The sequence below is a fragment of the Geotrypetes seraphini genome, chromosome 1 (genome assembly GCF_902459505.1).
Source record: "Geotrypetes seraphini chromosome 1, aGeoSer1.1, whole genome shotgun sequence".
Lineage (NCBI taxonomy): Eukaryota > Metazoa > Chordata > Amphibia > Gymnophiona > Dermophiidae > Geotrypetes > Geotrypetes seraphini.
In genome coordinates this window covers 341,430,858-341,456,679 of record NC_047084.1, presented here as the reverse complement: position 1 = coordinate 341,456,679, position 25,822 = coordinate 341,430,858, and the positions used below count along the sequence as shown (strand labels likewise).

At 42.2% G+C, this 25,822-nt stretch overlaps 1 protein-coding gene across 1 annotated transcript in view; it reads left to right on the top strand.

Moving 5' to 3' along the window:
• GC (GC vitamin D binding protein) overlaps positions 1-25,822 on the top strand; it is a 127,365-nt gene that overhangs the window by 71,531 nt on the left and 30,012 nt on the right. Inside the window, exons 4-8 of the mRNA XM_033961301.1 lie at positions 1,344-1,555; positions 13,360-13,492; positions 15,741-15,835; positions 16,683-16,806; positions 20,138-20,340. Of these exons, the coding sequence (XP_033817192.1) occupies positions 1,344-1,555; positions 13,360-13,492; positions 15,741-15,835; positions 16,683-16,806; positions 20,138-20,340 (767 nt within the window). The remainder of the gene's footprint in view (positions 1-1,343; positions 1,556-13,359; positions 13,493-15,740; positions 15,836-16,682; positions 16,807-20,137; positions 20,341-25,822) is intronic.

The window sequence follows — 25,822 nt, the reverse complement described above, 5'->3', positions numbered from 1 at the left end:
CCAGCATCTAGCACCTTTGGGTTTATGCTGGAGTTCACAGAGGCTTCCCTGTGACAATGCGTTTGATGTTCTTTATCATGATATTCTGTTTCGGATGTTATCAAATATAGGTTTAAACCAAGTAGTTTTGGATTGGTTCAGTAAATTTCTATCCATGCGATCTTACGAGGTTTATTTAGAGAGCGAGATTTCATCTTCATGGAAACCTAGTTGTGGGGTGGCGCAGGGTTCCCCTTTGTCACCAATCTTATTTAACATCTACATGACTTCTTTGAAAAAATTTTGTCTCACATCTGTAGAAACTATATTTACTTATGCAGATGATATTTTTATTCTATTGGAAGTTAATCCTGACCTCAGTAATTTAGTTTCTGGTATAGATTGCTGTATTTCCAAACTTCAGACATGGGCACTGTCTGTTCAAATGAAACTGAATGCTGCCAAAACCAAATTGCTTTGGATTGGACCTAGATTGGAGAAATTTCCTGTTGTTATCACATTGAAAACAGGCATTTCATTACATATGGATTTCTCTTCCAGAGTTCTGGGTATCATTCTGGACTCATCCCTCACATTCCATGATCAGATAACTCGCTGGCAAAAAAGTGTTTTTTTAGTCTACGTATGCTGAGGAAAGTAAGATCACTATTCCTCCAAGAACACTACTTATTGCTGGTCCAGTCTATCATGCTTGCCCAGTTGGATTACTGTAATTCTGCAGTTGATACAGAATACAGCAGCGAAACTCATTTTTGGGAAGAGAAAGTACGACCATGTCTCTCCCTTGTTGAAAAAGCTTCACTGGCTTCCGGTTCATTTCAGGATTCAGTTTAAGTGTGCATGTACTGTTTTCAAGTTTCTTTAAGGAATTTTTCACCCTTTTATTCCTTTACATTGGGGAATACTTCTAGAGCTTACCACTCAAGAATTATACAGAAATATAAACTATCGTTCCCTTCTATTAAGGGAATTAAATCTGTTGGGAAGCTCAGGCAATCTCTAGTGTTTAAATTGGTAGAAACTTGGAATGAACTCCCTGACTCTGTTAGATTGATAGGTCATCTACCACAGTTCCATAATGTTCTAAAAACATTATTGTTTTCACAGTATCTTAATAACTTATCTTCTGAATCGACAAACTTATAGTGTTTTAACACCTTCATCTCATGTTCACATTATATGTTACCTGATTTTAACTATTTGTGAACCGAGTCGAGCTCTACTACGAGATGACCCGGTATATAAACCAAAGATTAGACTAGACTACATAAGATAAATATATTTCATCATCCATTTCTATGAAAGGTATACCTCACTAGTATGTCTCTTTTTCTTTTATCCAGGCAACTGCTATATCTATAAAGTCCTGTGATCCAAATTCTCCATACCCCAAACACCCAGGCATTGCGGCTTGTTGTCTTCACACAGGGCTAGAGAGAAAACTCTGTCTGGCAGCCTTGCAGCAGCCTCTAAAGGAGTTTCCTACCTATGTGGAGCCTTCTAATGAAGAACAATGTGCTGCTTTCAAGAGAGATCCTGTGGTATTTGTAGCCAAGTAAGTACTAACAGGGTCATTTCAATCAGATTCCTATTACAGAGTCAAAGATCAAGGAAAATGTTGCTTGCAATGATTTATTAACTTTTTTTCATAGGGTACATGAAGATTTTGCTCTGTGCTTTGGTGTTTTAAATACTGGGCATAAAAGAGAAAGGGTAGGTTTATTACTAACGACAGTTTGAATTTTCTTTTTAAAAAACTTAATTTATTAGCTAGAGTCTATAGTTTTGCCCAAAGTTTTAAACTTGAGCTTTGATTTCTGCCAGAGATAGAAACTTAATTGTCCTAGCTTACATCATTAACAGGATAGCCTCTAGAAGCCACAGCAAGGCCTATTTCAGTCTTCATTCCTAATCATTCACCCCCAACTCTTCATTTATAGTCAATTATTCTAATTAGGATAAGAGGTGAATTATTATAGTCAATTATTATATTCAATCTAATTATTCTAATTATAATTATTATAGTCAATTATTCTAATTAGGATAAGAGGTGAATTTTCATTACAGAGTTTTAATTCGATTCATTGCTTGCTGAGAAGCAAACACTATGAATCACACAATATATCATATAATCTTAAGGCTTGTTATATTAGTCTAAAGTTTTAATTAATTAAACCTCACTAAGAAGCAGACAGCAGTACAGCAGGGAAATGGGTGCTATCCAGTCTTTTGCACTGCATTCCACATGTATGATTTTTTTTAATTTATTTATTCATTTATACAATACTTACAAGTATAACTACTTGTTCTAGAAATACAGAAACATACCTCCTAATAAACAATTTCAAACTACAAAATATATAACAAATTTTTTTTTTTATAATAATGGGTTTAGATTCTTTCTTAGACCACCATTAATAGCATTTAGGGGAGAAACATGGAAAATAAAGAGAGAAAATGTTTACGTTATCAAAATTAAAGTAAAGGCCTAAACGGCATATCCCTTGGTACTTTATTCTGAGCTTCTAACCACCCCACTAGTTAACCGCTTGAGGTCCCAAAAAGATCTTAGATGTTCAGGCAGGAAAAAGGCATATTTCAAACCCAAATATTTAACAGGCATTTACAAGGGTAGACTAGCAAAAATTTGTTCCCAGCTTCTTCGTTTCTTCTCTCATAGAATGAAATTCTCTACATCTCTCTAGAGTTGATTTAGTAACGTCCGGGTAAATCCATACTCACTGACCACAAAAAGGAGATCCATCCTTTTTGAAATATATTCTCATAATTGAAGCAAGGTCTTGTTCAAAAACAAAATTCTTTATTAAGGTGGCTCTCTGCTTAACCTCAGATAATGTGTCCTCAAGAATTGCTGTAAGATTTTGCAGATTGTCATCAGCAGGATCATTTTCCTTCAAAGGTATGTCTCCAATCTCAGGATTTTTATTTTTAGGAAAACAATAAATAAGCCTTATTTATAGGTAGAATATTATCCAGAGGAAATTTCAAATTTTCTATTAGAAATTTTTTTTATACTTCAACTGGGGACATAGCCTGAATTTTCAGACAATTCAAAATTCTTAAGTTTAAACGCCTGTTAAAGTTCTCAATTTGCTCAATCCTACGTAAAGCTGAATTCTGAATCTTGTTTAACTTTTTCAATGTTACCAGAGAAGCATCTACTTTAGAAACTAATACCTCCATGTCCTGAGCCGTTTTCCCCACCATTGCATCCATCTTCTTTATGGTCACAAGGAGTGTCTCTAAGGTAATGCAGGTCATGCCATCAAATTCCCAGCTCCCTCCACATTCTTCCGGCTCTGCTGCATACCAGGGGGGTGAAACTCCACCCAAATCTAGCTCTGGGGTTTCCTCCTCTTCTCTCCCAGGGCTAGAGTCATCACTCTGTGCCTCCGCTGGGCAAAGGGGCGTGGATATCATCAGGGGCAACAGAGAGATGTCCAGCCCCAAAGAATAGAGTGCCCTCTCGCTCGATTCAACAGTGAGGTCTGTCCTCCGAGGGTCCATTCAAGGGCTGAAGAGCATCTGGTGTTCCAAAAGTTGTGGAAGCATTGGCTGAGACGGCGAGGAGATAAGAAGTGACTTCGCGGCTCTCACCGTTCTTTTCCTCTTTGTATGCAGCATAACAAAATCCAAAATTGAAGGATATAAGTTTCACAGCAAATAAAGGGTAAAATGCAGTCAAAATTGTTAAACGCTCAGAGCTTTTTCACAAGTAGTTTATGTCATCTTGACTCTTCCCCATCCTGGTCCACATGTATGGTTATCTCCCATTTGATGAGAGATCATATGTATGTGCTCGATGCAAAGAGCAGACTTAAAAAGGCTGAGGGAGACAGAGAGGTGCATAAAGAAAAGTCTCATCTGCAGTCTGGCAGCCCCTGTGCTACCATGGAGGAGGAAACTCTCCTTAAAGGAGAACATTATTCTAGTGAAATTGGAAGTAATCCTGTAGCTAGGACCAGCCCACCAGGGGATGTAATATTCTCTCTCACTGAGGATGTCTCCAGGGGCTTCTATCAGGGGAGGGAAGGGTTAGGACTGTTGTATTTGGTGATTCAATCATTAGGCATGTAGATAGCTGGGTATCTGGTGGATGTGAAGATTAGCCTGGGTTGCTTAAGGCCCCTCCAGGCAATCAGAGACTTAGGCCCCTCTCTGGTGCATCCCAGGATGCACTAGGGATGATGGGAAGGCTCGCCATTTTGAAGAGGCAGTCCTGCTGGCCAGAGGGAGTAGGCATCCCTCTAGCTAGCCATTGTGAACAAGATATGGAGAGGCAGGGGGGTTGTCGTAGGTATGACAGCGGTGGTGGGAGGGAGTGGGCATCCTGACTGCTGCTGGGGGAGGGGGTGTGTGTGTAAAGGGGGTTGCTTTGCAGAGATGGTGGGAGGGAGTGGACATCCCTCCTACTGCCAGGGTGGTGCATGTGTGTCTGGTGGAGGTTGCTTGACGGCGGTGGTGGGAGGGAGTAGGCATCCTTTCCACTACCAGGGAAGGGGGTTTCGGGTGGGTTGCTTTATGGCATGGTGGGAGGGAGTAGGCATCCCTCTTGCCAATCTTCAATTTGGGGTCTTTTTAAAAAAAAATTTGTGGGTGTATTCTGTGCATGTGCTGATTGCTCTCACCAGTGATCGGCATGTGCAAATTTAGCAACCCTCTACAACACTCCATGAACCTCATTTACATGCACTTTTTTTTTTTTTTAAATTAACTGAAAAATAATGCATTTAAAAACATCTGACTTATACACTTGTATACAGAACAATATGTTGATACATTATATATCTTATTTCACAATCAATAATAATAAAACGCTAGAGCGCGCATGCGCTCTCGAAAATTCGTGCGGTGTGGCGCCGTGAGGTGTGCTTCTGTGGCAACATTCTAACCTCACGGCGCATGCGGGGGCAGAAGACGCGCGACTCTACAAACCTCCCGGCTCCAGCGGAGTAGGCAGCACCAGTGGACAGCAGCCCCGCTCCGGCCGTTCACCCTCCACAAACCTCCCGGCTCCAGCAGCATAGGCAGCACTATAAACATGCTGCTTCGCGCCCTTCTCTGCTGATTGCCTCTGCCGCGTCTCTGATGACATCATCGGAGACAGACGCGGCAGAGGAAATCGGCAGTAGAAGGCCGCGAAGCAGCGTGTTTAAAGTGCTGCTTACGCGGCTGGAGCCCCGAGGTTTGTCGGTGGTGGGAGGGTCTGGAGCAGGCCAGATCAAGCAGGACAACAACAGTACAAGAAGGGGGAGGGGCCGAACAGAGCAGGGAAGAGAAGGGAAGAGAAGGGAAAGGGGTGTGGGGGAAAATGCTGAAACTGCTTCTGGAGGGAAATGTTGTTGCTACTGCATAGGGAAGTGGGATGGAAATGCTACTGCACAGGGAAATGGGGAAAAATGACAGACAGACAGCGGAGGGAGGGAGACAGAAAAAAGGAAAGACACAGGGGCAGGGAGAGGGACAGAAAGACAGACAGAGAAAGGGGGCCAGAGAGAGAGAGTCAGCGGGAGAGGGAAAGGGGGCTGCTTTGGTGGGAGGGGTGTGCTGGGGGGAGATAGAAGGGGCCATGGACAAATAGGGAAAGGGGGCTGCTTTGGGGGGAGGTGTGCTGGGACAAACAGGTTTGCTCTGGGGGGGAAGACAGAAGGGGCCATGGAGAGACAGGGAGAGGGAAAGGGGGCTGCTTTGGGGGGGAGGGGTGTGCTGGGGGGAGATAGAAGGGGCCATGGAGAGATAGGGAAAGGGGGCTGCTTTGGGGGGAGGTGTGCTGGGACAGACAGCTTTGCTCTGGGGGCGAAGACAGAAGAGGGCCATGGAGAGACATTTGGGGGGGAGGTAGGTGCTGGGGACCGACAGCTTTGCTCGGGGGGAGGGGGAGACAGAAGGATACAGACAGCGACCAAGGAGAGAGAGATAAAGAAACACAGACAGACAGACACATCTATTCTAGCACCTGTTAATGTAACAGGCTTAAAGACTAGTAAATAATAAAAATTTTACAATTTGTCAATGAGGTCTGATATGTCTCAACCCTCCCACCCCACAGCCTCCCCCCCAGTCCCAGTGGAAGGATATGTGCAGAAGATTCATAAGATATGGGAAAAAGATTATATATCAAAGATCTATGGGACTATCATTTTGAGAATTAATCCAAATTTCATATGCACTACAGATGGTGTTATAATTCTGTATCTGATTTCTCTGAAGAGCAGTTAATTTAGACATCTGCTGTATATATTGAGCTTTAGCCAATAATAGTCGCAACCCTGGTAGATCTGATTGTTTCCAGGCAAATGCCAGGACAAGTTGTCCTGCTGTCATTATTGGATGTATCCATTTCTCATGTTTCAGAGGCAGGCCATCTAGTCCCTTATTCAACAGACAGGGATTGAAATATCTAGTACATTACATTACATTAGTGATTTCTATTCCGCCAATACCTTGTGGTTCAAGGCGGATTACATAAAAGTTTTCAGAAATTACATAAAAGTTTACAGGAATAGCATAAGAGATGTCGTAAGAGTTACATATGAAATTACCAAAGAGTTGTCGAGATCTTAAGGTGATAAGTGATTGGGTAATAAAGAATTATCAGAGAGTTGTCTAGATCTTAAGTTTCAAGTTTATTAGGATTTTATATACCGCCTATCAAGGTTATCTAAGCGGTTTTTTACAATCAGGTACTCAAGCATTTTCCCTCTCTGTCCCGGTGGGCTCACAATCTATCTAACGTACCTGGGGCTATGGAGGATTAAGTGACTTGCCCAAGGTCACAAGGAGCAGCACGGGGTTTGAACCCACAACCCAAGGGTGCTGAGGCTGTAGATCCAACCACTGTGCCACACACTCCTCCACTCCTCCACTTAAGGTGGTAAGTGTTGGGTAAGGCATTTAGCATTAGTTGAGTAGTTGGGGGCGTATTAGAGTATATAAAGGGTATAGAGTGGGTAGGTGGGAATTGGGTAGAAACTGGTCATATTAGATAGGTTTTATGTATTTTTTTGAAGAGTAGGGTCTTAATATCTTTCTTGAAGGTTTTATAATCTGTGGTCGATGACAACAGACTGGTGATTTGTCTGTCCAGTTTCGCTGCTTTGATGGCTATTAGGTTGTCATATAATTTTCCTCGTTTAACCTTTTTGGTTGGTGGGTGTGTGAATAGTGAGTGGGTTCTTCTGCACCTGGTTGAGATGGATTGGGTTAGTCGGTTATTCCAGTAGGTTGAGCTTTCTCCGTTAATAGCTTTGAAAAGTAGGCAGTAGAATTTGAAGTGTACTCTGGCATGTATTGGGAGCCAGTCAGAGTCATGGTATGCTTCTGTGATGTGGTCGTATTTTTTCAATGAGTAGATGAGTCTTAGGGCTGTATTTTGTATAGTTTGTAATTGTTTTATCATGGTCGCTGTACATGGGAGGTATGAATCTTTAATGTAAACCACTTGCATCCCATGTACTGACTAAACGTATCTTTATTGTAAACCGTTTCTATCCCATGTACTGTCAAATGTATCTTTATTGTAAACCGCTTCGAACTTCACGGTATAGCGGTATATAAGAAATAAATTATTATTATAGTATGTTGCAGTAGTCTATTAGTCCAAGGATGAGGGATTGCACCAAAAGTAGGAATTGTTTCCTGTCGAAGAATTTTCGGATTTGTCTTAGATTTCTCATGGTCACAAATGATGCTTTTATTACTTTGTTGATTTGTGGTTGCATGGTACAGCCTCTGTCAATAAGTGCTCCCAGAAGTTTTAGTGAGGGTTGAATAGGGTATGAAACCGAGTTTATTACTAGAGTTGTTAAGGTAGGAGTTTTATTGTTTTCTAAGAGGATGAAGTTTGTTTTGTCGGGATTAAGTTTGAATTTGTGCTCTGTCATCCATGTTTCTACTGTTTCGAGTGTTCTGTGTATTGCGCTTGTCATGGTGTATTCTAGGTGGTTGAAGGGGAGGAGAATAGTGATGTCATCTGCATAGCTGTATGAGGTTATGCCATGTTTGTCTAGGTAGAAGCTGAGGGAGGCTATGTATATATAGAATAGTGTGGGTGATAGGGGTGATCCCTAGAGAACTCCGCAGGGGTTGAACCATGGTTCAGATAGTACAGTGGAACCTTGGTTTACGAGCATAATTCGTTCCAGAAGCTCGTAAACCAATTTACTCGTATATCAAAGCGAGTTTCCCCATAGGAAGTAAGGTAAACTAGCTTGATACATTCCCACCCACCCCCTGAGGCCAGCAGTTCTTCAATATATACCATTATTTTCTGATTAGGGCTCCTCTGTGTTCATCCCATGCTTTTTTTTTTAACTCTGTCACCGTTTTCCTCTCCTCCACCACCTCCCTCGGGGGTGCATTCCAGGCATCAACCACCCTCTCCGTAAAGAAAAATTTCCTAACATTACTCTTGAGAAAGCAGAGGAAAAACTGGAGAGAATAAGACCAAATGTATGGCTTGCACTATGTGTTGGGAAGTAGACAAACTATAGTTAAAGACGATTTAACGTTGCATTAAGGCAGAGCTTTATTTCAGGAAGCTGTCATCAAATGTTTTGCTCCACAGAGGGATTTAAGTACTTCAGCAATTAAATATCAATTAACTTCTTCGTTCTTTGGACAAGGGTTTCTCCCATTCCCTATCTATTGAAAAAAAAAATCCTACCTAAATGTCTACTGTAGTCATTCATCAATGAGCAAGCAATTAACTTTTTTTTAAAACAAATTGCCTATTAACGTATCGTTACATGGTTATTAGTAGCATTCATTTGTTTTTTTAAATGTTCTTGCTAGTTTCTACTGGGGAGTTCTTTACAAACTACAGCAGCAATTCTGTAAATTGGCTCCTCAAACTTAATGCCTAAATGCTGTGCTCTTAGCGCCAGAGCTAGAGTGGCGTCTTGGCACCAAGATTCCGTTATGGAATGCTGGTGTAAGTCAGCATTGGTATGCCCATGATTAGGTATGCCCTCATATATCATGTCAATGGCAGGCATAAGTTGGCATGCTCAGGTGCACCAAGTGATGCGCATAGTTTACAGTATTCTATAAACTATGGTCCAGATTCCATAAATAGTGCCGTAAGTTGCGCAAGAAAATCGGTGCGCACAGCCGATTTCTGCGTGCAACTTGTTTAATAAGCCGATCAGCACCAATAATTGGCAATTGACACCTCATAAGTGACACTAATTGGCACTATGCAATTACGTGTGCAACTTGGCATGTTCTATAAACTGCTGCGTGTCAGTTCTAGTGCCTAAATCTTAAAAAACCCCAGGGGAGGAGCATTGGTGGATCGAGGGCATTCCTAAAAGTTAAGTATGCTCTTATACTCGTAGAATTTGTGCACAAATTAGTAGAAGGTTCTTAGGCCTGGTTTTCTTGGCCTAAATGGGTGCACCTAAATGTTAGGGTACCTGATTGTAAAAAAAAAAAACGCTTAGATAACCTTGATAGGCGGTATATAAAAACCTAATAAACTTGAAACTTGTTAGCTAAGTGTGATGCTATATATGGTACATGCCTTATATCGAATGAACGCTAAACGCCATTATGATCGTCACTGATTTTTTAGGTGCCATGCACTATATACTGTATAGAATCAGGCCCTAGGTGCATACTTGGGAGACATTCACGTGGTCTGCCCATGCTCTACCTATGTGTAGATTGTTCCCCCCCGCAAATTCGCGGTTCGCGAATCGCAGACTCAGTTATACGCGGTATTTTCTGACTGCCTCTTCCGGTCAGATAATACAGGGAATGAGTCTGCGAATCAGCCTCCTGATTCCTCCTCCTCTCCCCCCTCCGCCGGGAGCATACTGGGTATGATTTACTGCACCCGCCGGCACCCCAGCTGCCTTCTCCTGCCTTTTTACAGACTCAAAACCGCACTTGCGGTTTTTTGAAATTCGTGGGAGTTCCTGGATCGGAACCCCCGCGAATTTTGAGGGAGTATTGTATACCCCCCCTGCAGTTAGATGCATTGGCACATAGACACTACCTTATAGAATAGTGCCTAGTGTACATAGATGCCTATCTGTCAAAAGCATCCTTGATGCATTTGTGTGTCCCATCTCTAGATGCCATGTTCCACTTTCCTATAGATATTTTTCATCTGTTAATGGCAGAGGGTCCTTGCGAGGACCACCCACTCTCCCACCCACCTCCCCCGCCCTCTTCCCCACATGTGCACTCGCCACATGTGCACTCGCTACCTTCCCTTTCTCCGTACCTTTTAAACTTCTCCAACGTGAACAGCATGCTGCCCATGTTTGACGTCACTTCTTAGGCACGGGTCCCGGAAGTGACTTTGGAGAAAGCGCTAGAAAGGTACGGGGGAAGGCAAGGGGCGTGTGCAGCATGGAGAGGAGCGGGCTGCAAGCAGGTGAGGGGAATGGGGGAGGGAAGGAGAGGAGGAGGGGTGCTGCCGCACTCTTAGGAAGTCCACACCCGGAGCAGACTGCACCCCTTACACTGCCCCCCCCCCTTTACTATGCCTCTGATCCCGCCCCAATATCAGCAATCCGGTTTGGACACGCATCCCCATGTCATGTCTGTCTGTCCAAGTTAGATTGTAAGCTCTTCCGAGCAGGGACTGTCTATTTAATCCAAAAAGAAAATACAACTGAGAGAAAATATTTCAAAAACTAAATCCTCAAATCACATATAATATAGCTAATATGAGAGAATTTAAATAAACTAAATCACTAAAATAAATTAATTAATTGTGCTCAGTGACGTGAACATGCCATGAATGCCAATGGAAGGCAGGAGAGATGTTCAGCCCTTTACATCATAGCACAGCCCTCCCTACCTCCTTTGTTTATATGCTCTTAACAAAAGATCTTATAGAACTGTAAGAAACATGTTACTTATCTCAGTTAAGTCTTTAAAGGCTCTTGTGATTCCAATATATTCCAAGCGGAGGGCACTGAGATAATGAAGGTGCTATGGTATCCTTAACCAGCTGGCAAAAAATCCTGGTGTGCTCCCAAGTCCCATAAATTCCACAGTGAAACTCAAAATACACAGTCCATAATCAAAAATGAATTTTTAAAAAAAGTCCAAAATTCATAAAATCCATACTCCAAGTGTGTGCAAATAATACCAGCTTGACGCAACTTCCTCGACACAGATTGTGTTTCAAAAACTTTCACAAGAGGAAGAAAATACAGATGAGAGAATAAGACTCAGTGGCATACCTAGCATATGTGACACCCGGGGCCCATCATTTTTTGACATCCCCCCCCCCATCTATATGAAAAATATGATTTTAGTAACAATCCACATATCACACAACAAGAGTGTACCTAGGAAAAGGCAGCATCTTAAACACTGTAGTGAACACCAACACGTACATTGTAAAACTAAACAAGCCAGATCCCGCCCAGTCAATTGATCCTGCAGTCAATGCCAACTGAAAACTATGTTCTTTTCATACACACAGAACAGAGATACACCCTCATCCAATATGGAATAATCACAAACTAAAAATAGAAATATGTAGGCAAAAATTAAACTGAACCGACAAGAAACCAGACTCTGCATACAACACCACAAAAACAGTAACACGACTTCTAATACTGTGCAAAATATAAAGACAGTAGATGTAAATTTGAAAAAAACTGATACATAACAATCACCACTTTACAAATTAACAAATAAAAATAAAACAAATAATGAGAAATAAGAAAATACCATTTTATTGGACTAATCCCCATAAGCTCGGTCCCCATTCCCGCAAACCACCTGATTCCATCCACACAAGCCTTGAATTGTTTTATATTGAACTTATTATATTAAAATATAAAAAGAAACAATATTCTGTACAATTGTCAATTTATAAATTAGCGTCTTCTCCCCACTCTCTCTTCCCCATTTCCCTTAAGCGTCCTCAGCCCACTCTCTCTCCACTTTCTTTCAGTGCACGCACATAAAAACAAGCAAGTAATTATATATCATTTTCATTCTATTCATTCATAGAAATTAAAGTCTAAATAATGACAGTCACATAACAAAACATGATTTTACAAAAAGAATTCCATGCACAGTCAAGCCTGCAAGAATTACTAGATGTCTTTCAGCAGCTTCCCTCCCTCCCTCCCCCTTAACTTTGTAGCCAAGTCAAAATGATCTACCAACAATAAAATTTTAAAAACACAAAGCACACTGTACGCAGAGAAAATGTTAATTATCATTTATATTCCGCGGGTTTTCAAAGAGGTCAAGGCAGATGACTTTATGCAATGTCACCTTAGTAACAATTGGCTGGCCCAGAATGTCCTCTCTAAAGTCAGAATTGACGTCGGGTGGCGAGAGTTGGTTGGCCCCGCGAGGAAGAAAAGCAGGGAGGGAGAACTCGGCACCGGCCTGTTCCCGATGGCGGCAGTGGTAGCCTTTCCCCGGCGGCAGCCTATTCCCCGGTGGGTGACCAGTTGTGCACCCCCTTGGGGCGTGCACCCGGGACGGATCACCCCCCTCCCTTGATATGCCACTGATAAGACTGATTCTCCCAAGCTCAGCCGGACACAATCACTGTCTATTTAATGTCAAAATATACAGCGCTGAGTACAACCTTCAGTGCTATGGACCCCAGTTCGTTTACATAAATTAGATATCTCTAAGTCTAATAGATGCTGGCACTGTCATCTCAAAGCTGGGACATTAGATCATTTGCTATTCTATTGTCCATTGATACTTGCCTTTAGGAAGTCAATTTGGGGTCAAATAAATAATTTATTGGAAAATCCAATGGCATTATCTTATGATACTGTGTTATTTGGTACATCAATGAGGGCTAAGAGCCAAATATCTTTTAATAATAATAAACTTTTGCTCATTATGACAGGGGTTGCCATGCAGCATATTATGAAAAATTGAAAAAATTGGGACCGGCTGAATTACAGTTTTTGGTGGAATTATTTATGTCATATCTTTAAAATGGAGCTGGTAATAGCATTACAGCAGGGGAATTTTAAGAAATTTCAGGATGTTTGGGAGCCATTAACAAAATATTGGAAAGTATGAATATTGTTTTTTCTTTTTGAACATACACGTCCAAGTTGGAGAGAGGGGGGTACTTTATGTTTTCTTATGTTTAAAGAAAGTTGTTGGGGATGTGGGAGGGAGGGATATTTGATCTGAATGAAACTTTGATGGGATATTAAGTGATGTTAAAGTGTAAAATGGTTTTTATCTTATATCGCACTTATTGTGAGTTTTAAAAATGAATAAAGAATTAAAAAAAAAAGAAGTGTTAAATAGTAGCAGCAGTAGGATAAGAGTTCACTATGCACAAATGACTGACTGACCTGGTTGTGATTTTTCTCGCTGCTTCAGATTTCTGTACGAGTACTCAAGTAACTATGCCCATGCGCCATTGCTGCAGATCTTGAGTTCCACAGAGAGTTACTTAAAAATGATCACCACTTGTTGCACTTCAAAGAAGTCCAACCGCTGCTTTGCTGAACAGGTGCCTTCATTTTAACATTCTATAAACTTCAAATGTCACATGTATTTTTTTTCAAGCAAAAACAACTCGGATGTGTGAAAAATCAATAATATTTAAATATACACTTTCACCACAACAATATGATAAATGTCACATAAAAAAGTGAACAGTACTGCTGCAGTTTCAATAAAGGGAGTTTCAAATAAATGGAGGAAAAGCCTCAGACTGGAACCCTTCCACCACCACAATGGTGGTCCAAGGTGGTTGGGCGAACACCTCACTGGCAAAAAAACTCCATTCTTTCTCCCACAATATACAAACTTAAAGCAGGGCTGTTTTGTGCAAAAAGATAGAGGAAATAGGTACCGATCAACTGAGAAGATAAGTGGATATTTCCTCTATCTTTTTGCACAAAACAGCCCTGCTTTAAGTTTGTATATTGTGGGAGAAAGAATGGAGGTTTTTTTGCCAGTGAGGTGTTCGCCCAACCACCTTGGACCACCATTGTGGTGGTGGAAGGGTTCCAGTCTGAGGCTTTTCCTCCATTTATTTGAAACTCCCTTTATTGAAACTGCAGCAGTACTGTTCACTTTTTTATGTGACATTTATCATATTGTTTTGGTGAAAGTGTATATTTAAATAAACATGTATTTTTTTTCTCCATTTTCACCTTGAGCTCTTGTAAATTCCTTTTATTCTTTGTGTAATCTTAAACCCACAACTGAATAAGGACATCAAAGTCAGAACATTCCAAGCAGATATCCATCTCACATGTATTTTCAAACTGGATACAGCCTATCTGAAAATATACGAGATGGGCGCCCACGTGCTGGAAATGTTCAGCATGAATATCCATTCTACAAACTTTTGAACACGGGACGTAGATGTCTGTATAGCAACGTTCTTAGAAAATGGCCACACTAGCATCCATGCAGAGCAAAGGGTCAGTGAAGTGGGCTGAAACCAAGGGGCAAGGTTAGTTAAAGGCAGGCGTGTTCCTTTTGCTAATGCCCGTACAGACTCTGTTTTGAAAATGGCTGCTGCAAACTCTGGCAGTCATTTCATAATGAAACCTACGCAGGCAAGAGCAAAAGGGACAGCCAGAGCTTCTAAAGGTAGACTCCAGGGTGGGAGAGACTACCTTTGTCAAATTGCCAGGGGGAGGTCTGAAAACAGGAAGGTGGAGTGAAGCACTTGATGTTCAGGGGTAAGTAGGCAGAGAAAGAGGTACGTTGAAGAAGAGAGAGTGGGTGGAGCCTGGTGAACCGCCGGTCAGTTAATCTGGAGCATTGGATAACCAAAGTTCAATTAACCAGGACTTTACTGTAACCTGTTCTGAGCTCTTGCATGGTTTTGTAAAAAGGGGGGGAGGGGTAAATCAGGACAACCATTTGAGGCTGAGAAAGGAAAGGCTTTTTTATGTGACAATCTGGGAGATTGCTTTTTATTACATTTTAAGTAGAGACAGAATGGGGTTGATTAGCTATATTGCAAAGAGAGAGAGAAAAAAACTCCTTTCAGAACAAGGCGTTAAGGAATACAGATGTTTTAGTGTGCTTTGTGTAGTTTAATGTTGTGGTTACCATCATACTGTATATTGTTAACACGATTATATTGCATGTAGATAAAAAATGAATGGAAGAAATGGCCTTACAATTAGTACTATTATTATGGAGCGCGGTCTGGGAAGGAGCTTGGATACCCCCAAACAAAACGGCGTTCTGCCCCTGTGAGAAAGAAAGAAGGAACCTCTTTAAGAGAAAGACACCCCCCAGTGGCTAAGTTGCTCACCTGAACAGGAGCATCACTCAACTTTCACTGCTTCACAGTTTGAGAGGGTGGGGTTCTTCCCCAAGTTGAAAGGAAAACCTTAGGAGAAGAGGTAGTACTCACAGCAGAAGATGGTACTGATGACTTTGCAGGCAAAATATGGTAATCCACAGGCCCTTTGATATAATCGCTGCCATTGGAGCAGAGCAGAGTCCCACACTCCACAATCCTCAGGTGCTCTGAAGGGGCTTCAAAATGACAAGACCTACCCCTTTTAGGCATGTGCCTGTGGCAGAGACATTCTAATAAAAATGATAAGAGGTCCCACTCGGATGAAACCAGCAGGTAGCAGTCTTCTCTGGTGCCTGCAGGAACACCAGCTCCAACCTCCACCTCTCAATTCCAAATGACCCTCGGTTCAAAATTACAAGATTAAAAATTACTAACAGAAATGGCTTTTTTAAAAATGATGGCTTATTTTTGTTTGTTTCATTTCCAGAGAACTCAAAGGAAGTCTACGGAGTTGCTTACTGTCATGTTAAACCAATTTTGCTCCCATTTTGCTCATTATGGGAATGAAAAGTTCAAGTTCAGGTATAAATAAACAAATGCATGACCCTTTTTTGCAGTATATTCTATGAAAAATGTTAGAGTCCATCTTTAGAAACTGCAATCTATAAAGAACTTTCCAGCTGCAGTGTCTGGAGTGTGGATTTTGAATCAGGAACAACATTCGCTTCGCAAAAAATACTTTACACTCTGCGTTGTGTTCCAAACCAGAAAGCAAATTTAGCGGAAGACTAAAATGAGCAAAAACAGTATAAAAGGCAAATAATTGCAGAAAAATGTTTATAAAAATATGATGTTCCATTCTAGATCATATCAAAATTCCATCAATCCCTGCATCTCCCTGCACTTTTCTTCCACAGTGGCCAATTGAGGTACCCAGAGACAAGCCTCTAGATTTATTTGTCCAGTTTTCACAGAAACTGACAGTTTAAAGGCAAAAAAAAAAAAAAAAAAATCACAAAAAACAAACAAAAAATAACTCCTCAATAACTTGAGTAGCTACAAGAAATTTCTGAACTCCCCAGAACTTCCCTTGGACGTCACCCTAGAGCAGTAGCTTCCAAACCTGTGCTGGGGGACCTTCAGTCATCTGGATATCCATAATAAATATACATGAGAGAGATTTGAATACAATAGAAACAGCTGAGAAACTGTGTCAGCTCCCCATCCTCAGACCTGTCCTTTTCCTGGTGTGAGTAGGAAGCACACAATGAAACGTCATGAATATTTTTATCGGCAATAATGGAGGATATCTTGCTGTACTGATCCATATTTACAAGCCTAAATCCATTTGAAAATATACCTATGAATTATGCTTTGGAGTGCTGAATACAGTATATCTGACTTAAGTTTTTATTTCCTGACTTTTTAGAAGCTTGATTCTGTTTGGCCAAAAGGTACCAGCTGTTGAATTTGAAGACATTTTACCGCTAGTTGGTCAAAGTGTTCGGATGCTAACTAAATGCACCTCAGTCACCGAAGACATGCAGAAGGAGGTATGCAAAGCTTAGCAGTAGGGATGTGCATTTACGAGTGCACATTCAGGCAGCCTGTTACTAAGCTGCGCTACTAAATAAGCTTAGCGTGCCTTAATGCGGGACTTTCCTAGGCTAAGCCCATTTCTAGCCAAGACATAAAATAGACATTTTCTGTTTGTTGAATAACTGGCCATGTACTTTTAGCATTAGTGCACAGTCATTGTAAAAATTAATGCAGAAGCACTTAGAGGCTAATTCTCATTAGGCCACCAAAAGTTAGGTGGCAGTAGGCATCCTACTGCCACATAACTTAATTGTTTTAATTGGTGATATATGACTCAGTAATTGACCACATCATTTAAAACCAATTAAAAGGTGATTTAAAAAAAAAAAGCTGCCACTAAACAGCCTCCCCGACCCGTGCTTATCTCCCTGGTGGCTAGCAGCATACAGTGACGCCGAAGCCTGGAAGGGGGTGTGATTAGGGATGGTGGTGGACCGGCGTCACTCTGCGCCACTGGCTGCGATTCTGACATGACCCTAGGCATCGAAAATGTAGGCCTGTGAAATCCTGGCCTACATTTCCAGCGCCTAGAGTCCCATCAAGCCACAATTCTGGAAGCAGCGTCTGTCGGTGTCCGTGGCAGGCTCCGCTTACCAGAATCAGCCGCTTACCGCCTCCTGTTGGCATACCATTAATGTCAGCGTTTTAGCTAAATAGCGCTTCCATGCCCATTCTCCGCCCCTGACACACACCCTCTAAAAATGTAAAAGATTAAATACCTACTTATCAATAATATGTGATAAAAAGCTTTAATACATATTGGGATGGATTCCATTAAGGGCACTTAAAGTTAGGCGCTAGGATACAGAGTGCTAAGTGTGAATTATATAACAGCTGTTCTGTGCAGAACTGCCATTATAGAATACTAGATTAAATCCGCATTTCTGCATCTAACTTTAGGTGTGACAATTTATGACAGCCAAAGGCGTAAATGCCAGTAGTTAGGTGTAAATGCTTGCACTTAACTACTTCATGTAGGTGTGTAAATGCAAGTGATTTATAAAACTGCGCCTATATGCTGAGCATGCTCCTGACCCACCCATGCCTCTCCCTTGGCCACGCCCCTTATGGAATGGCGCACTAGAGAAATTAGGCATATACTTTATAGAATAGGGGCATAGAACAATTACACGTGTAACTTTTAATTAGTGCTTGTTAATGCCAATTATTGATGGTTATCACCAATTAAGCCAATTAGTTTACAGGTATAAATGACACTATTGGGCACCATTTTTCAAATGAGGGGGATTGGGGCAATTTATAACTAGATGCTACAGTTCAGGCATCCAAATTATGTAGTCTGTGAGCCTCTCTGTAAGAACCCTTATGCAAGTAAGTGTTCTTATAGAATATAGGTACTAGCATAAGATGGCATCTATGTACTTACATGTAGGCATGTCCATTTACATCAATAGCAGGTGGAGGTACTAAAGCCTATATTCTCAAAAATTTGCGTTAAAAACCAATGGGCTGCTGTCGCAGTCGTTATAGTAGTGATTAAAAAAAGCGAGTCATTCTCCAAAAAATGCTCATGCAAATGAGGTTGGCGAAGAGTAGCGAAGATTCGCTAAATTTGCATGTGTCCATTGCTGGTGATAGAAATGGGCACATGTGCAGAATACATGCAAACCCCCCCCCCCAACAACAAAAACAAATTGAGCCGCCAACGTCAAGCAACCCTCCACCCAACATGCCCACTCTCTACTGCTGCTAAACAACACACACGGAAGTGGGAGAGATGCCCACTTTTTCCTGCTGCCAAGCAACCCCCCCTCCCCCAACACTCCCTCGGCAGCGGGACAGATGATCACTCTTTCCCGCCGCCAAGTAACACCCCCCCACAACACCCCCTTGGCAGCACGAGAGATGTCCACTCTCTCCTGCTGCCAAGCAACACCCCCCAACCCCCCCCCCGGCAGTGAGAGAGATGCTCACTCTTTCCGACTGCCATGAACTTCCCCCCCCCCGTGCCTCCGATGACCCCCCACTCTCTCCCCCTTACCTTATTTAGATGGGTGGTTGGAGGGATGCCTATTCCCTCCAGCCAATAGGCCTGCCTCTTCAAAATGATGGACCTTCCCCTCCCCAGTGCATCCTGGGATGCAACCGGGAGTAGCCTGAAGCTCTGATTGGCCCAGGTTAAGGCTTCTCCTATGGGTTGAGTCTTAGGCATCTGGGCCAATCAAAGCCTTAGCTTTAGGCTCCTCCCCGGTTCATCCGATTGGCCCAGGTAGTTTAAGGCCCTTCCTATAGGGTGTGTTGCTTGGTGGCGGGAGAGAATGGTCATCTCTCCCACTGCTGAGGGGGAGTTGGGAAGGGGCTTGGCGGCGTGAGAGAGTAGGCATCTCTCCCACTGCCAGGGGGTGTATTGCTTGGCGGTGGGAGGGGAGATGCAACGTCATCTTTTAACAAGTGCGCATAAGACATGCCTTTTCTCCCACAAAATGCGGCTCCAAGCTCAAGGAGTGCAAAGAAGAGGTTTGGGGGCGGGGCTAGGGCAGAAGCAGCAGCTCTTACCACTAGGCCACCATTAGAGTGAGGGGGACTGTAAGTAACAAAAAAATGACTCGTTTAGATTAACAGGGCCTATATCCTACAAGCATGCTTTAATACAGTGGTCTCAAACTCGCAGCCCAGGGACCACATGCGGCCCGCCAGGTACTATTTTGAGGCCCTCGGTATGTTTAACATAATCACAAAAGTAAAATAAAACAGTTTCTTGATCATATGTCTCTTGAGCTATAAATTACAATATTATTATTAAGACTTGGCCAAAAGGAAAGATTTATAAACTATGAAGAGTTTTACCTCATGCAAAATTGTCATTTCTTTAATAAGACATTAACTATTTTTTCTGCGACCCTCCAAGTACCTATAAATCCAAAATGTGGCCCTGCAAAGGGTTTGAGTTTGAGACCACTGCTTTAATACATATTTAATACCATTGGCACTTCTGGTGAATAGACTCCAGAATGGTTCTAGTGGAATGCGGTAAAGAAAACAAAAGAGCCCGGTAAATGTTCTTAACAGTGGGACTAGTGAAGAGACACGGTGAAAATTCACTCCAACCAACATGGTCCAATGAGTGTCACCTCTGAAGTCCTTATAAGTATGAAATAAGTGAATTTTGTCTGGTAAAAACAAGACTTTCATACAATTGTTCTAAGTAAGCACTTTTTTGAAACTCGTTTAATAATCTTTTTGCTTATTCTGAGATTTTATTTTTTTTTAAAAAATAGTGTGTGCCTTTAAGCTCTCTTAACAGTGTGTGTACATTCTTCACAGATATCGGCTTACTCTCAAAATATATGCAACAAATTATCATCGAAAAGTCAAAGAGTTGCTAATTGCTGCAAGAAAACTGTTGGCGAAAACTTGTTTTGCCTTCACTCCATGACGCCTGCAGAGCCTCTGGCACTACCATTACCTGAGATCCCAGACAACGAGCACCTCTGTAACAAAAACCAGTATCCGGATGTGAACAGGAAGTAAGTACAACGTGAATCCTGCATTCATTTTACTCTCAGTGTTGCCCAAATAAGATGGTCAGCAGTGATCCAGCAGCAATATAGGTCTTACATGAAATATGCCATCAAGGGCGTAATCAAAACTCTTGGTTGTCCATAAATCAGCATAAATCGGCACTTGGAAGTTCTGACCACCCAAAACGTCCATGTGCTGGTTTTCAAAACCAACTTTCTGGATGAAAAGTACCCTTTGAATTGAGGATATTTTAGGATATGAAGACTATGTAAACGCTTGAAAACACATTAGCCTGCATTTTTGCAGTGTTTGAACGCACACTAGCCTGTGATCTTTGCTATATACTGATGGACAAGGGTATTTTTCATCTAAAGATAAGTAATATTTTTTTTTTTTGCTAACAAGTGCTATACAGATATTGGTGATATCTTGATAAGATTATTGTTACAAAGTAAGCCATAATTCTGACATTGGAGTTTTTCTGCCCAAGGATGTGCCTCCTACTTCAAATGCAAAAAGTTTTATGAAGTAAGGTTAAGGTTCTTCGGATATTTAATTTATTATATCCTTAGAGACACTGAGGTCTTTTCTCCCTTGTGATAATGAGCAGATGATTCAAGCCCTGTATCAATATTTGAATATTGAAGTTTTTGAATGATTTTCTACGTGGAATTTGATAATTTAAGCATTCAACTTGTGTGACATTTTTTCATATCCTTCCACTAACATTTTACTGTGCTAAACAATTCTTTTAGATCCCCTTTTATTATGCCATGTAAGGCTTTGTTATCACCTTCCACGGCGGTAAAAACTCTGACGCGCGTAGGAATTCGCTCATGATAAAAGGGGGCCTTAGTCTATTCAGGATTGTCTTACTTTCTGTTCATAATATTCATATTTCTTTTTTTTTTTTAACTTTATTTTTTATTGAATTTAACATACTTTACAAGTATAACTACTTGGTTTAGAAATACAGAATCATGTTCCAAAAGAAAACATCATTAAACATTACAATATTTAAAATAAATATATATATGAAACTTAACTCTTCCTTAGACCTCAATTAGGAGGAGGAAAAAGAAAACAAAGATATTATAGGGAGTATATTACAATAATACAAGGAAAAAGTAAAGACTTAAACGCTACAACCCGGTATTTCCTTTAAGCTACGTTCCCTCCACTAGATAAACCTTTGAGATCTAAAAAGGAATGTAGATGATCTGGTGTAAAGTACACATATTTCAGACCCCTAAACTTAATAACACATTTGCATGGATAAGCTAGCAAAAAAGTAGCACCTAGCTTCCTTGTCTCTTCTCTCATACCCAAAAACATTTTCCGTCTTTCCTGGGTTATTCTAGTTACATCATGATATAACCATAAACGTTGACCACAAAAAAGTGATCCAGACTTTTTAAAGAATAACCTAACTGCATTAAGATCTTGTTCAAAGATAAAGTTAACAATTAAAGTTCCTCTTTCTTTAACTTCCATAGAAGATTCCTCTAATATTGCCGTAAGATTTTGCAAGTCTTTATCAGAGACCAAGTTCTCACCCTTAGGTATATCAGAATTTATTTTTGAAGTAGGTAAAAAGTATACTTTATTTAGGGGCGGAATCTGATCTTGCGGAAAATTCAAGCATTCTACCAGAAATTTTTTAAAAATCTCAATGGGTGATATTGCCGAAATCCTTGGGCAATTTAGGATTCTCAAGTTCAATCTTCTGTTAAAGTTCTCAATCATTTCTATTTTACGGGCAGTAGAATTTTGTTCTTTAACAATAGTGGTAATTGAATTTTTCAATGAAGCTGACTCAGTTTGTATTTTGTCCATGCACTCTTGCTTGACTTTTACCAAACTATCAGAAAAGTTAACCATTTTCTTAACCATTACCTCAATATCTGAGGCAGTCTTCTCCACCTTCACATCCAGTCTCTTGATAGCCTCTAGAAGTGTCTCTAGTGTCACTGCTGGGGTGCTTGTTGGTACTCCTTCTCCTTCAGCAACCCTTCCACCCAGCGTTCCAGTTAGGGCAGTAGCTCCTCCCATTGCCTGCTCCGGGGTCTCCAGCTCCTCTCCCTCGGGGCCAAGCTCAACACTGCGCCTCTGCTCGACATGGAGGTGCAGAGAGATGCGGTGGAGACAGTGATGTCATCAAATCCAGAGACCCGAGTGCTCCCTCACTCAGGTCCAACGCGGAGCTCTCCCACCGCGGGGATATCCGAGCGTCGGCTGGGCTCAGCGGCTGTAGAAACCGCTGAATCGTCTGTTGGGCAGGAGACGATGTGAGCAGCGGTAATTGACCCGCTCTCACACTCCCCTTCCTCTTCGTATGAGGCATTCCGATAATGTAAGTATCTGGTTCGAATTATCTTGGATTCCTCCAGCAATATTCATATTTCTTATGTTCACATAAGACTACATACTCCATCAATCGTAATTTATAACTCTCTAAAAAAAAGATCAATATCATTTGATTTTTTTCCACCTCTGCTCGGCACACTTCAAGTCTAACCTGGATAATAGCAGAACATTGCCATGGACAAGGTATTTCTTTTATTCAGTTTTTTAGCCCATCCTCCCAAAGGAGCTCAGAACGGGTTACAAATCAGGTTCTCAAGCATTTTACCTCTCTGTCCCGGTGGGCTCACAGTCCGTCTAATGTACCTGGGTCAGTGGAGGATTAAGTGACTTGCCAAGGATCACAAGTAGTGCTGGGGTTTAAACCTAGAACCTCAGGATGCTGAGGTTGTAGCTCTAACCATTACACCTACTCTCCTCTTGATGACAAGTCCTAATCAGGAGCCCAGCCAGACATTCAATTGTGGATGGGCCTGAGCCCAAAGTAGGTGGGTACAATAACCCCACCCGACATCTCTCACCCTCTCCCAGGTAATCAGGGGATCACTTAACTCTATTCTCCCTCCCCCAGGTATCTTTAAATCCTTTAGGTCTTCATCGGCAGTGAGCACCAGCCCCAAGGCTTCCATCTGATGCAAATTCCTGGTCCCATGAATAAGAAGTTGTCAGAGAGAAAACTCAGGCTGACATGAGCAGGACGGATGTGTTGCTGCTCGCTGCTAGTGAAGAACTAGAAGATTTTAAGGTCACTCACTCTATCATGGCTTGACTAATAACAAACTCCAATGACTGCACTTCAATCAAACTGATCACCAAAGTTCACAAATTTGATCATATTACTCCACTGCTAAAGTCATCACTTCATTCTGGGTTCTTTGGTCTTCCCAGCAAAATCTTCTGGTCATTCTGAATACTCGTCAAATAACTTGCGACACCATCCACCACTGGATTTTTTTTGTTATTCTCTCTGGAACAATCTCTCCTCATTGAACTCTCCCTGGAAAAATTCCAAGCCCAACTAAAAACTTTCCTTTTCAATGATGCATTTAATCAGAGTCCAAACTTATATATCAAGCTCTTTCTCTTCTCCTTCCGCAGGATCGACTGGAGGATAGCCTGTCATGCCAGTCAAACTAATCCCCTTCCTTCCCCTCATCCCTCTATCCTATCATAGCCCTTTTTTGCACCCATTTCCACTCTGGTCTAACTCCTTCTGTATCTGTCATTATTATTATCAAATTGTAAAGTGCTCAGACGTCCAATGATGAAGAGTATATCATAATATAATAAACTTGAAAGGAAGTGACATCACCGAGGGTAATGGTAGCTTGATCGCGGAGCTCCCACGAACCTCGTGCTGCATTAGTGATCTTTGGTGGTACTCAGGTGTGCAGAGTTGATCTGGTCCCTAGCCAGGAGCTGCTTAACGTGGTGTGTCCTTATGGCGAGCAAAAAAACTCGCACGGACCTTAAATCTTTTGCATATCAGCTGGGGGACGTCTCTGAAGCCCATGGTAGCATGGATGGGCGTGCTCGAGTTGGCGGGTCTGAGTAGGGACAGCGGCCTGTCTCAACGGAGATGGATTCTCGCCCAGCTACGGGAGCAAAATTGCGATCCTGGATGGAGGATCTCAAGGGCACAATGTTGACTATCCAAACAGCCTTACAGACTGATGTGGCTAAAATTCGACAATCGGTAGCTGACATGGGAGCCTGATTGCATGATTTTGAGGAGCGGGTCATGATGCTGAATTGGATGCGCTCCAGGCTAAGTGTCAGCGCCTGGAAAAAGGTCAGGAAGATCTGCTTCTCCGGTTGGAAGATGGAGAGAACCGTAGTAGGCGCAATAATATTTGCGCCTGTGGAGTCCCACAGACCACGCAGGCCCAGAATGTTCAACAGTTGTTGGTGGATATTTGTTCGAAGTTCTGGCATGCTGCATATCCTGACACAGAGGTACCTTCCCTGGACTTTGAACGGGTTCATTGGGCTTTGGGTCCCCGGGTGGGAGATCGACCCTGTGATATTGTGGCCTGCTTTTTGAGCTTTCCTGTGAAATCCCGGGTGTTGCAGGCCACCAGGCAAGTGGGGCACATTATGTGGGACAATTCGAAAGTGGAATTATTGGCCCTTACGTTGCGTAAACGGCGTGACTTCTGAGAGGTCACTAAGTGCCTGCAATCTCACCACATCTGATATCGCTGGCTTTACCCCTTTGGATTTTCCTTCCAAGTGGCTAATCAACAGCATTCTGTGGTCAAGGTGGAGGAGGCCTCTCAAGTGCTTCGAGCTGCTAGCTTGATGGGCGAGCCTGCGGACCCTGTGATGGAGACGTTGGAGGTGATCTCTGTGGCTTCTTCTCAGCGATGGTGCCGGGTACCTCACAATGGCAGGCGTTTGCAACGGCACTTGGGGTCTGACTCCGGGCCCTCTGGCTGACTCTTTTGTGGACCTTGGCATTTGGTTCTGTGATGCAGTAGGAAATTGCTCCTATTTACTCTCTGTTGGGCTGGACTGTGTGGGACTTATCTTCTCTGCACTCTCCCCTTTTTTTTCTGTACAGTGGGAGGGGGGGGAGTGGTGATGGCTGCATATGGGTGACATGCTTCCTCTGTTTGCCCTATGGTTGGTGGGCTTTTTTCTTGGGGATGGGTTGTTGGGTGAGGGGTGGGGGGTGTCTGGGGTATGGGAGTAGCTGGGAAAGGGTTGCTGGGGGGGTTGGGGGATTGGGGGTTTTGGGGAATGTGTGTGGTATTTTTTGCTGTTTTTGTGCTGGGGTGAATGTGGGTTTGTATTTTGAGGCTAGGTGATGACTGCTAGGGGGCTAACTTTTTTCTCTTTAAATGTCTGTGGTCTCAATATGCCACAAAAAAGGCAGCTTTTGTTTCAGGAGGCTGAGCGTTTGCAAGCTGGGGTGTGCTTCTTTCAGGAATCCCACTTCAAACCACAATCTGAATCTTTGCTGTACCATAAGAAGTATTCCCATGTCTATTTTGCTTCCGATACTCAGGTGCTAAGAAACATGGGGTGGTTATTATGATTGCTGACCTCCTGAATCCTCTGGTTAAACATGTGGTCCGTGATGCTCATGGTCGATATCTTTTGGTAAAAGTTGAAATTACA